This window comes from Pan paniscus, chromosome 3, assembly GCF_029289425.2.
Source record: "Pan paniscus chromosome 3, NHGRI_mPanPan1-v2.0_pri, whole genome shotgun sequence".
In the NCBI taxonomy this organism is placed as follows: Eukaryota; Metazoa; Chordata; class Mammalia; order Primates; family Hominidae; genus Pan; species Pan paniscus.
This window is the reverse complement of record NC_073252.2, coordinates 96,335,600-96,349,792: the sequence shown is the minus strand read 5'-3', so window position 1 is coordinate 96,349,792 and position 14,193 is coordinate 96,335,600. Positions and strand designations below refer to the sequence as shown.

The 14,193-nt window shown below is 39.0% G+C and overlaps 1 protein-coding gene across 8 annotated transcripts in view; it reads right to left on the bottom strand.

The window, feature by feature from the left end:
- RAP1GDS1 (Rap1 GTPase-GDP dissociation stimulator 1) overlaps positions 1-13,342 on the bottom strand; it is a 173,473-nt gene extending 160,131 nt beyond the window's left edge. The window contains exon 1 of one of the 8 annotated variants that reach the window (XM_055111644.2): positions 13,075-13,342. In XM_055111644.2, the coding sequence (XP_054967619.1) occupies positions 13,075-13,078 (4 nt within the window). In that variant the 5' untranslated portion in view covers positions 13,079-13,342. The remainder of the gene's footprint in view (positions 1-13,074) is intronic. The other 7 variants (XM_003829915.5, XM_003829916.5, XM_055111648.2 and 4 more) reach the window with 7 other exon arrangements.
- Positions 13,343-14,193: the final 851 nt, after the last annotated feature.

Sequence of the window (14,193 nt, the reverse complement as noted above, 5' to 3'; positions counted from 1 at the left end):
TGTGTTGCAACTGATGGTGACAAAAATAAATGAAGACCAGAAAAAGGTTTAGTTGAACAAATTTACAAAGTTTGTGAAAGCATAGCTATTTAAAGCTATGGTACTTCACTCTATTATTCATCAATAGGGAAAACAATTTATCATGTATCATTGAACCAGTAGGGAAAACATTAATTTATCATGTATCACTGAATCAGTAATGTCACCAGTGAACTTCATTTATTCTCACAGATTTAACCATCATAAGTTCTGTAAATTTTGATCAGAAATGGAAACAAAATCCGGACTTGCCTTATGACACAGAAGTCTAATGGTTTAGTGGTTACAGAGTTTTATTATGATTTTTTTGAGCTCAAGGTCACAAACGAAATTTTCTGAACAAAAAGAAATGCCTTTAACCACTACTATGGCTTTGGAAATTAAAATTTGCTGCAAATTTGATAGTTTCCTAATGAATCTGACTTAAAAGTCAAGGCAAAGCAGTGCTTACATGAGAAAATACTGCAATAAAGTCATTTTGACAACACTGTTCCAATTACAAGTAATAATGGCTTTATATACTTCCTGTGTTGTCAAATGTTAAAATAAAAAGATCTCCCTCTATACACAAATTTGCAATAGATATATTTTACAAGTTCAAACTATAGTTCCTGCAGTGCTTTTCAGACCTCACTCCAAGTGCAAAGGAAATTTCTATATTTCAAAATCCATTTAACCTTGCAATTGAGGAGCTCCCACCTAACCTTAAATTGGAAGTGGTTAATCTGCAATGTAATTGCATACTAAATAGCAAATATCAAGAAAAGTCTTGGGAACAAAACAAAACAATGTTTTTTGCCAACAATTACAGCTGTACTGAGAGAATTCTATTAGTGCCTTCCATACAATGAATATGCTCATTAAGATCATATACAATTGGCAGTACTTATTTGTGTGGGGAAAAAAATGCCTCAAAGATGAAATTTGTAAAACTGCATTACAGGTCTGCATTAACAGATGAACATCTACAATAAATTCTGATAAGAGGATAACTTTGAATCTTAATAAGTGAAATGTTATCCCAAAAGAACTTTAAAATAAAAAATATAAATTAAAAAAAAGAACTCCAGTCTTTTCATTTTTTAATCACAATAAATTGTGTTCAATTAATGTTATCATATTTCAAATGTAGTAAAAAAAAATGATGGACATTTATGTTCTCTCATATATATTTTTCCCTTTTCTATTAGGCTGGTGCAACATAACTGCAGTTTTTGCATTGTTGAAATTTGCTGTTAGATGCTCGAATACATTCTTAAATAAATGTGGTTATGTTATACATCATTTTAATGCACAGTTCTCTTTACGAGCGATTTTCTTATTTCTGAGTTCAAAATGGGTCGTAAAGCAGCGGAGACAACTAGCAACATCAACAGTGCACTTGGCCCAGGAACTGCTAATGAACATACAGTGCAGTGGTGGCTCAAGAAGTTTTGCAAAGGAGACGAGAGCCTAGATGAGGAGTGTAGTGGAAGATGAGAAGTCGACAATGACCAATTGAGAGCAATCATCGAAGCTGATCCTCTTACAACTACACGAGAAGTTGCCGAAGAACTCAATGTCGACCATTCTATGGTAGTTCAGCATTTGCAGCAAATTGGAAAGGTGAAAAAGCTCGATAGGTGGGTGCCTTATGAGCTGTTTGTTTTAAAGCGTTGTTTTAAAGCGTTGTCTTCTCTCATCCTACGCAACAACAATGAACCATTTCTCGATCAGATTGTGACGTGCAACAAAAAGTGGATTTTATATGGCAACTGAAAAGTGGATTTTATACAACTGGAGATGACCAGTTCAGTGGTTGGACCAAGAAGCTCCAAAGCACTTCCCAAAGCCAAACTTGCACCAAAAAAAGGTCATGGTCACTGTCTGGTGGTCTGCTGCTGATCCACTACAGCTTTCTGAATCCCGGTGAAACCATTACATCTGAGAAGTATGCTCAGCAAATTGATGAGATGCACTGAAAACTGTACTGTCTGCAGCTGGCACTGGTCAACAGAAAGGGCCCAATTCTTCTCCATGACAACGTCCGACCACAGATCACACAACCAACGCTTCAAAAGTTGAACGAACCGAGCTATGAAGTTTTGCCTCATCTGCCATATTCACTTGACCTCTCACCAACTGACTACCACTTCTTCAAGCATCTCGACAACTTTTAGGAGGGAAAATGCTTCCACAACCAGCAGGATGCAGAAAATGCTTTCCAAGTGTTTGTTAAATCCCGAAGCATGGATTTTAATGCTACAGGAATAAACTTACTTCCCATTGGCAAAAATGTGTTGATTTTAATGTTCTTATTTTGATTAATAAAGATGTGTTTGCGCCTAGTAATAATTATTTAAAATGCACAGTCTGAAACCACAATTACTTACACACTAACCCAATATGTAGTATCTTTGATTCCGCCTCATGGCCTACAAAGCCTAAAATATTTATCATCTGATCCTTTATGGAAAAAGCTTGTCAGCCTATGCTTGATGGTGGTGCTGTTCCCAGTGTGGCATCACCTGGGAAGGTCTTGACAATGCAAATTCTCAGCCCACCCCACATCTATTGAACCAGAACTTCTGAAGGTGGGCCCAGTATTTTTTAAAAACAAGCTCTTCAAGTGATTCTATGCAAGCTGAAGTTTGAAAACCATTGCTCTAAATCAGGACGTTGGAGTGTTAGTTGTCCCCTTGGATAAATTATTTAATTCTTTGATTTAGTAAAATGGAGACAGTGTCACCTACTTCATAGAATTGTTGAAAGGATTAAAATTCAGTTTTAAAAATATGTAAAGTGTAGCATAACTGACATCAATAATTCTTAATAAATGGTAATTATGAACTCAATGGTATACAGCCCCCTATACTACCCCATGAGATATAATTATTAAATTTTCAGGATTTTTATGAGGCAGTTATTAAAACAGCCATTATTGAAATTATATAAACATAAATGAGTTATACTAAAACAGAAGAATTAACACTCAAAACCATCACTACTTACTTTACATTTTACTATTATATGTGCTAATGAGATTATGTCTGTATGGTGGATATGGTATATAATGATGTACTACCTCTTATCTCTTCTCAACTCTGCATTCAGTGACACTATTTTAGTAGCTTGAAATGAGCCATGGGGGTAGTATTTACACCACAGGAAATTGACAGCCATCACAAATCAGGGCTATTTTGGAGAAAGGCGTTTAGTTAAACATTTACCAGCACCCCTCTAATTATCATTATTAAAAATTATAAAATGAGTTTTATTTTGAACTCAATGAGTTTTAATTAACTATGCATGTAGAGATGTCTACTAATCTGCTAAATACAAAGATGTAGCCCAGATATTAATAAATATATTTCAGTACCAATAAGTACCTAAAATCATTTTGTGAACAAAAAGGACTTTGGCATTTACAAGTACTGTTGACCCTTGAACAATGCAGGCACTAGGGGTACCAATCCCCCTCTCACTCAGTCAAAAATCCACACATAACTTTTAACTCCCTAAAACCTTAACTAATAGCCTAATGCTGACCAGAAGCCTTACCAATAACATAAACAGTCAATTAACACATATTACGTATGTTATATGCATCATATACCATATGCATCAAATACCATATTGTTACAATAAGGTAAGCTAGAGAAAAGAAAATGGAAGGAAGAGAAAATGTATTTACTGTTCATTACATGGGAAGTGGGTCATCATAAAGGTCTTCATCCTTATTATAGTCACTCTTGAGTAGGCTGAGAAGAGGAGGGGTTCATCTAGCTGTCTCAGGTGCAGCAGAGGTGGAGGAGGTAAAAGGGGAGGCAGGAGAGGCGACTCACTTGGTATAGCTTTTATTGAAAAAAAAATCCACATGGAAGTGGAACTGCGCTGTTCAAATCCATGTTATTCAACGGTCAACTGTACAGCCAATTGTAGCTAAGAGCTCAATTTAACCACTTCCATTTATCACTAACCTAGTCCTTGGTTTTAACTCCTGAAATGCTTCCAGTTACAAAAGCTATATAAATAGAAGCACTGAGAGAATTATTTCACCTGCAATTTGAATCCAGCATCCATATCTTAGCCAGCATGAGAAATGGTTTTTTAGGTCATTTATTCAGACAAAGCTAAAGTTGGTTCAAACCCTTAAGTTGCTACCTCAAGTATACATTACCATTTGAACACTAAAGAAAAACAAGTTATATAGAGATTATATTTAAGATATCAATGATATGGAGTATATTTCAAACTTCAGTTTCAAGGAATCACAGGCTTTTATAACTGAAATAGTCTTTATAACTATATGGTTTGAATGTTTTTGTCCCCTCCAAAACTCATGTTGAAACTTAATCCCCAACACAACAGTACTGGAAGGTGGGGCTTAATGGGAGGTGTTTAGGTCATGATGGCTCTGCCCTCATAAATAGATTAATGGTATTATAAAAAGAGCTTACCAGAGTGGATTTTCTCTTTTGCTTTTCTGTTGTGTGAGGGCACAAGGTTTCTCCTCTTTGGAGGACACAGCAACTAGGCCTCATCTTGAAACCAAAGACCAAACCTGCAGGCACTTGATCTTGTAGTTACCAGACTCCAGAACTCTGATAGAATAAATTTCTGTTCTTTATATATTACCCAGTCTGCAGTATTCTGTCATAGCAGCACAAAATGGACTGAGACAATAACCTATTCTAATATATTCATTTATTATTTACATCTAGGTAAATACAGATTGAGTATCCCTTATGCAAAATGCTTTAGACCAGAAGTGTTTCAGATTTTGAAATTATTCAGATTTTGGAATACATGCATGATACTAACTGGTTTAACATCCCTAATCCAAAAATCTGAAACCAAAACTCCAAATGCTGCAATGTGCATTTCCTTTGAATGTCATGTCAGCATTCAAAAAGTTTCAGATTTTGAAGCATTTCAGATTTTGGATTAGGGATCCTCAACCTGTACTTTTATTTTATTTTAGCTACTGAGTTGTATGAGTTCCTGATTATTTTTACATGTTAACCCCTAATCGGATATATGGCTTGCAAATATTTCCCCTCATTATGTAAGCTGCCTTTTCATTTTGTTGTTTCCTTTGCTATAGAGAAACTTATTAATTTGATGAAGTCCCATTTGTTTATTTTTGCTTTCGTTGCCTGTGCTTTTGGTGCCATAAACAAAAAATCATTGCCAACACCAATCTTATAGAGCTTCTCTCCAGTATTTTCTTGCGCGCATCTTATGCTTTTCAAATTCAAATCTTTTGTTTAAATCTCTGACCCATTTTGAGCTGATTTTTGTATATGGGATGAATAAGGATCCAATGTCATTCTCCAGTATGTGGATATCTAGTTTTAACAACAGTGTTTATTGAAGAGATTGTCCTGTCCCCATTGTGTTTCCTTGGCTTTTTTTTTTTTTTTTTTTTGAAGATCAATTGACTGTAAATTCTTGGGTTTATTTCTGGCCTCTCTATTCTGTTCCATTGATCTATGTGTCTGCTTTTATGCCAGTACCATACTGTTTTGATCACTACAGCTTTGTAACATGACTTGAAGCATGTAGTGTGATGCCCCTGGCCTTGTTCTTCTTGCTCAAGATTATTCTGGCTATTCAGATCTTTTGTGGTTCCATACAAATTTTAGAATTGTTTTGCTATTTCTGTGAAAAGTTTCACTGGAATTTTGATAGGGATTACATTGAATCTGTAGATCACTTTCAGTACTATGAACATTGTAACAATATTAATTCTTCCAATTTATGAATATGGGACATCTGTTAATTTTTCAAATTCTTTCATCAATGTCTTACAGTTTTCAGCATAGAGATCTTTCACCTTCTTGGTTAAATTTATTCCTAAATATTTTATATTTTTGCAGCTACTGTAAATAGGATGGTTTTCTTGATTACATCCTCAGAAAGTTTGCTGTTAGTGTATAGAAATGCTTCTGATTTTTCTATGCTGATTTTGTATCCTGAAACTTTACTGAATTCATTTATTAGGTCTAATAGTTTTTGTCTTTTTTTTCAAGGAGTCTTTAAGGCTTTCTATGTATAAGACCATGCTATCTTTAAACAGATCATTTTACTCTCCAATTTGAATGCTTTTTTATTTCTTTTTCTTGTCTATTTGCTCTGCTAGGACTTCTAGTACTATCTTAAATAGCAGTGACAAGAGTGGGCATCCCTGTTTTTTTTCTCAATCTGAGATAAACCTTTCAGATTTTCACCATTAAGTATGATGTTAGCTATGGGCTTGCCATATAGGACCTTTACTATGTTTAGGCATATTCATTCTACACCAAATCTGTTGAGAGTTTTAAAAATGAAAGTATGTTGAATTTTGTCAAATGCTTTTTCTGCATCAACTGAGATGATCATATGATTTTTGTTCTTCATTCTGTTAATGTGGTGTATCACATTTATTGATTTGTGTATGTTCAACCATTCTTGCATCCCACGGATAAATCCCACTTGATCATGATGTATGATCCTCTTAATGTGATGAGACTGCAAATCAAACCACAATGAGACACCATTTCACACCAGTCAGAATGGCTATTATTAAAAAGTAAAAACAAACAAACAAACAAAAAACAGATGCTGTAAGGCTGTGGAGAAAAGAGAATGTTTTTACACTGTTAGTGGAAATATAAATTAGTTCAGACACTGTGGAACGCAATTTGGAGACTTCTCGACGAACTTAAAACAGAACTACCATTTGACCCAGCCATCCCATTACTGGGTATATTTCCAGAGAAAAATAAATCATGCTACCAAAAAGGCACATGCTCTTGGATCTTCATCGCAGCACTATTCACAATAACAAAGACATGAAATCAACCCAGGTGCCTATCAATAGTGGATTGGATAAAGAAAATGTGACACATATATACCATGGAATACTACGCACCCACAAAAAAGAATGAAATCATGTCCTTTGCAGCAACATGGATGGAGCTGGAGGCCACTATCCTAAGCAAATTAACATAGAAACAAGAAATCCAAATACCACATGTTCTCATTTATAAGCGGAAGCTAAGCACTGGGTGTACACATGGACATAAAGATGGGAACAACAGATACTGGGGACTACTAGAGGGGGACAAATGGAGGGAGGCAAGGGCTGAAAAACTACCCACTGGGTACCATGCACACTACCTGGGTGATGGGATTATTCATACTCCAAACCCCTGGGTGATGGGATTATTCATACTCCAAAGTGTCACATAACATGCCCATGTAAAAAACCTGCACATGTACCCTCTGAACCTAAACTAAAAGTTGAAATTATTTTAAAAAAGGAACTAATACCAAGCCTCCTCAAACTCTTTCCAAACAATGAAGGGAAATACTTCCAAACTCATTTAATGAGGCCAGCATTACCCTGATACCAAAGCCAGACAATGATACTACAAGAAAAGAAACTACAAGCTAATATCCTTAATAAACATAAATAGAAAAATCCTCAACAAAATACTGGTAAACTGAACTCAACATCAACATGTATTTTAAATTAAACTTTTTCCTTATCAGTTATCCAAACATTTGGCTATCTAAAATTACATCAGGTTCCCAAAGGACTGAATCTTCCTCCTTCATTCCTCCTGATGTTCATGACTGGATATTAAAATTTAGGTAATTCTGATGGCTGTTGTTAGTGCCACCAATAACTCCAGAATTGCTATGTTCAATCTCAGGTTCAATCAGGAATTTCTGGAGAGCATCCACACTATTTCCCCAAAGTCACCTAGAAATTCCAAGATTCCACTATGAAAGCAAAATCATTTTGGTTCTTAAAAAGAGTTAAGGCTATTATAATTTTTCAAATAGTAGTAGTACAGACTTCAGAATATGACTACCAAGGATAGTGAATTCAACCCTTCTCCCATATGAAAAAAGATATATACAAAACAGATATAATGCCAACATAAGAAAAATTTTTAAATTTACCAATCTAGCACCTATGCTTTTTTGAAATCATAAATTTTAGTAATTACCAGCTTTCAAAAATATTTTATCACCCTGCCTAGACTTGCAAAGATCAGGCAAAATTAGTAGTTATTATTTAGCTATGAAAACCATTCCTGGACTTGGAAATACAGGCAAAATAAAATGACTATAAGTTTGATACCTATCTACAGAGAAAACTACAACTCCAGGAATTAAAAATATAATTAGAAGCATACCTATAATCTAAAGAAGTCTCAAATTCACAAAGTCTAAGAGTAAAAGTGATAAAACCATTCATCAGTAAAGAGTATTGTTTAGGCAAAATGCCATGCAAAATTATAAAATCATTCTAGACTCACTCTGCATGACAGACATTATAAAAATAAAAATTGTACTATACTAAGTCACAAAGACATTAAAAATGAAATGTCAGAGAAATGTGAGGCACTATGGTGAAATTAAAAATTATTCTTAGACATGAAAACAGCACATGTCCTTCCATGTAAAATGTAACATTAAAATAATTTTTTTAATTTGTAAATTAAAATATATTTAAAATTTTAAAATATTTTCTAAAATGTAATATCTGTCATGCAGAGTGAGTTAAAAATATTTTTAAAAATCTACGTTTTCTCGCAGATCTTTAAACAAGGTGAGAAATACAGCATGACTATACCTAGTGAACTGTTTCCACTTATTATTCACTTAGCCTTTACAACTGACCTCCATATCTACTAAACCTCTTAAAGTGGCTTTTTAGAAAAATACACTGGGTAATATCCTAACCAAAGCACTTAGAGCCTGTTCTCAGTCCTTATCACCCTCCTGACTGTTCTGAAAAAACAGACCTTATTGACTATTCACTCTTTCTTAAAACCAACCATATACCAATTCTAGTCTTTCACTCTGACTTCTGTGTTTTTCAGTGTGAAATCATACCATTCCTTTTTCCCTAACTACAGAAAACTAAGGAACCCCATTCCTCAAGATTCTTACCATGAACAATTTTCCTCTTTTTCTTTGTTGACTCTTGTCCTCTGATCTAACTTCAAATATCACCTCAGGATATTTGTGGATAACTTCCAGATCTCTAATTCAAACTGTACTCTCAAAAGTTAAAATAAATGTTTGTTAACTATTTTTTATCTAGTTTCAGTCAGTCAACACAATTTTTCTATGTAGCTACTATGTGCCAGACACTAGTGTTAGAAATGTATTCAAATCCTAATATGACAACGTCCTTGTTATCAAGGAGCAGAGACTAAAGGACAGACCAAAAAGTCTAATGCAATAGGTCCAAAATTCAGTATCTAAGTTTCCTCTTCCTGTTAACTGAATATGTATCAGGAGATTCTCGTATCCTCATTATCACCCAGGCTAAAACCTGTGTCTCTCAATTCCACACACAAAGGGTTGCCAAGTAAATCCTATTCTTTATTTGCAATATTCTATTCCCATTGCCATAACATGGTTCAAGCCATTAAACATTTTCGTCCAAACTCCAACAATCTTCTGAAGTGTTCTGTAGTTTCTCATCTAATCGATCCTGCACTCAACTGACAAATTTTCCTATACCACAGATGTGATCCATCACTTAACTACATAAAAATGTTTAGTGGTCTCTCAATAGGTAAGTCAGGTTAAAATTCTTCAGCTTGGCATTTTAGATCCTACATTATCTGGTCATTAGCTATTACTGTACTACTTTTTCATGTCTGTTACCCACTATTTCCTTACCTTTTGCTCTAGCCAAACAATGCTGTTTAATCATATCCTGGAAATTCATAAAATGTTTCCTATCTCTCTATCTTCATTTATGTCATTTCTCTTCCAACCCCAGACCAACTCCATTCTGATTAACAGTCTCATTTCTACCTTTAAGAAGTTTAACCCACCTTTGGTTCAAATAACACCATTTCTCTAAAACGTTCTCTCCATTCTCTGAATCTATAATATATGTAAAGGTCTTTTATATAAATTATACTTTTACTTCGATTATAATTTGTGTATGTGTCATACTGTTCCTGCTAAGATTATAAACGTGAAACATGAATATCTTTTTATCTTTGTCCTCCCAGTACGCTGTAATACAGTACACTGCACACTGTTGATATCCAACAAACACTAAATGTATGTTGAATCTGAAATATGACATATACATAAAATAGTAGCTATGGCCATAAAGTTATATAGGAATTTTCTTTCACTCTCTTGTGTAGGAAATTATTGCCATGAGAATATTTTTTTTTTTTTTTTTTTTTTTTTGAGACAGAGTTTCGCTCTTGTTGCCCAGGCTGGAGTGCAATGGCATGATCTCGGCTCACTGCAACCTCCGCCTCCCAGGTTCAAGTGATTCTCCTGCCTCAGCCTCCCAAACAGCTGGGATTACAGGCGCCCACCACCACGCCCGGCTAATTGTTTTTTTGTATTTTTAGTAGAGACAGGGTTTTACCATGTTAGTCAGGCTGGTCTCCAACTCCTGATCTCAGGTGATCCGCCCGCCTCGGCCTCCCAAAGTGCGCGCCCGGCTGAGACTATCTTTAAAAATCAACCTTATTTATTTCTTGAGACAAATTAAAAAGCACTTCTCCCTCCCCTCATCATTAACCAGTATACCTTCTACCTTCTTATGTGTACACGAATTGTTATACTAACTTCCTTGGCTCAGATATAAAACTGTTACCCAAGGTTTCAATTTTAAATTATCATATGTACCTACTGATCATACATGAAACTGCCTTACCATTGAAAAGAGTTTAGAAGGAAATAGATTGCCTGAGGTTGACTCAAAACCTACCTACAGTGTACTGGGAGGCATGGTACAATTATACCTTTCTGTTTCTGCTTATCCCCCAACTAGATAATATGTACCAATCCAAATGTTTGTTCAGATGAAGACTATATCTTCAGGTTCAAAAGTTGAAAATAATAGGTGGCTTTAAGTTCAACAATTTGCCAAAGATCTACTGAATTTCTATTTGAAAAGCACTGTGGGGAACACAAAAAATAATAAGACACTTCATCTTCTGGGACTCATGATTAAATGCACAGCACACACATAAACAACTCTATTATATGGTAGATTATGTAAGTGCTAAAAAGCTTCTAACAAGGTACAAACAGTGCTTATGAAGAGACAGATTAACCAAAGAGTAGCAGAGATGGCTTCAAAATGAGAGATAGGTTTCTATTTGGTCCTTTTTAAAAATCAAGCAATAGCATTCAAGATTTTGAAGATTATTTTTAAGTAGATAATTTCGTTTCTTTTAGGTATTTTTATTCACCAGTGTTGTAACGGAATTGGATTTTTTCCACTGAAAAAGTACAGATTTAACATGTAAGCTAAAATGTTAAATGGATTGTTTAAGGCTCACCTGGAAACATGGGAAAATATATTTTGCAAGCCAAACTTGAACTTACAGTCCAATATCAGATAGGGTTATTGGACATACTGTATATTTCCTTTGAACATACACACATTTATCTGTGTATGTATGTTCAAAGGAATTTTATTTCAAAGTATATTTTATCTGTGTATGTTCAAAGGGAACACACATAAACGTGTGTATGTTCGACGGAAATATACAGCTTGTCCAATAATCTGATATAATACCTATTTAAAAATCTACTTTAAGAGAAAGGGAGACACGCATAAATGGGCCACCCAATTTTTACAGAAATTTGTTCAGCATAACGAGTACTCAAGTTAAAAAGAAAAAACAACTTAACTGAAAATAAAATTCAGAGCCCTAGACCTTTTTTGATTCATACCACCTCCTCCGTCAACCCTGGCCTCTTCCAGATATATGGCCAAAGGTCGGGATCAAAGCCTGAAGCATTTGCTGTTCCAGAAAACTCTATGGACACCATTCCCAGGTTTAGATACTTCTTGAAGATTCTGAGTTGCACCACCTAACTCTGAACGTGTTGAGCACTGTATTAACAGATGAAAGGACCACATTCATCTCAAGCTTTAAATAACTCGCACAGAAGGGGTGGGAAAAGTCCCAGCTGACAGATGCCAAGGGAGCAAATTTTAAAAAGAGGAAATTATGACAGACAGGAGTGGAAGCAAACTGGGGAACTTAGTACAAGTCGCTACTATTAAAAGAAACTTTGAGCTCTTAATTACATGACAGCATTCATCAGACATTTCTGTGATTACTGAATGTAACAGTTAAGCAATAGATGATGTAAAAAAATTAGGTCAAATGTATATATCGTTTTATAAAACATATTTGCTCTTAAATCTCTCATCCAAACCAATCTCTTCAGATTAACTATAAATACAAAGGAACTAAAATCAGATTATGCAGATTAGACAGGGGGAAGCTGGGAAAGAATAACTACCATGTAAGTTCGGTAACAACGTTACAGGGCGCAGTTTCCTGCTACAGAAGACGGACGAAGGAATCCAGAAAATAGGCTGGGCACAGGAATATTGCACACTGTAGTCACCCAGCACTAATTCAACAGCTAGCGGCTCTATCCTGCCTCACGTTCCTCGTGGCCTCTGACAAGTCATCCTTTCAACCTATGAGGCTGTCCGCTCTCCCCCTTGGAAAATAATTTCCGTGCAGGTTGTAAGATCTCCCTCACAAACTACTTGCTTCCACTTCCCCGCCCAGGATAAGGAGTCTCCACGACGGGGAAAGGTCGCACTGACAGAGAAGGAAGTTACACGAAGTGGTCGTGGTCGGACCCGAGCCTCGAGCTCAGTAGACGCGGGGGAAAAGGAAGCGGGCGGCCTCTGGAGAAACGGGGATGGAGCTGCAGATGCGAGCCCGCGAGGCAGGCTCCGTGGTGCCCGGGCACCGGCAGGAAGAATGGAGGAGGGGAGGCGAGGCTGCGAGGTGCCGGGGAGCCGGGCGGCGGTCCGGCCCGCGGCCGACCCCACCCCAGCCCGCGCTCGGGACCCTCCCAGCCCCGGCACCCGGCGTGCGTTCCGCGTGCGCCGACTCTCCCCGGAGGAACAGCCACCGTCTCACACCCGGGGACTGGAGAAATCCGGCAACTTTGCGCGAGAAATGCTTCCCACCCTGCAGCACGCCGAGAAAGAAAAAAATGTCAGGCGATGACGGCGGAGGAAGGATGACTTACCCATGTTGCTCCCCGAGGGTGAGGAACCGGCGGGGCGAGGCGAAGGTCTCCGGTGCGGGCGGCGCGGCTCTGTGTCCTCCCTCTACCTCCGTCTCTCCCGCAGCCAGGGAGGGACCCGCGGGGGGCGGCCGCCGGGGAGGAGCAGCTGGTGCTGCTGCAGGCGGCGCGGCCGCGGCGGGGACGAGCGGCGGGGGGCGGGGCGGGGCGGGGCGGGGCGGGGCTGGCGGGCGCAGCCTGCGGCGGGCGCGGCTCCGAGCGGGCGGGCGGCGGAGGCACGGGAGCCGGCCTGAAGAGCTCCGGCCCCGACTCGCGGCCCACGAGCGCCCCGCCCTCCCCACCGAGCATGCTCAGTGCCTTTTCCACCCCTCCCTCTGTGGCGAGCGAGGCTAAGCGTGCGGGTGGGCGTGTGTTTGCAGACCCGCTGCAGCCGCGGCGGAGGATCTTCATGGCGGCCGTCTGAGAGGCGGAGGGCGGGCCCGGAGAAAGCAGGGAATGGGGATATTGAGCCCGATCTGCTAGCAGAGGACTCACCGCTGCCTTGCTTTCCCACCCTGACCCACCAACCCCTCACCCGGAACCCGGGCCTGCCTTCTTTACGGGACGACCGGGCCGCACAGGCCGGAATTAACCGGAGAAGAGGCTGGGCCGCCGCAGAGCCGGGAGGGGTGGTGGGAAGCCAAAGCTGACGCCCCGACACGAAGTTGGAAAGGACGTGTAGGCGACTAGGCCTGCGCCTCTTGGGGACACCTGCGGACGCCCGCTGGCAGCTGGCTGAGGAGGGGCCGCCGGGAGGGCGCTCGATAGCAGGCGTGTCATTGGGACACTTAAGTCTGCTCTAGCTGTGGCCAGCTTAGAAACAAAGGTCCCGGCAGCGAGGAGAGCGCCCGCCCCAGGATTTCCTCGAAGAGTGTGTCGTTCTCCCTCCCGGAGGAGCGCGGCCTTCCGTTCCCCGGAGGGCGCTGGAAAGGCCCTTTAACCGGGGTGCCGTCGGGCTCCATCCTGCTCTCTGTGAAAGCGGGAGGAACTACGTTCCCCAGGCTTGAAAATAAGCGTCCTGCTGGGTTGGCTGCGGCACTGCCAAAGCTAACCTGGCGGAGGTCCTGTGATCCCGGGGCCGCC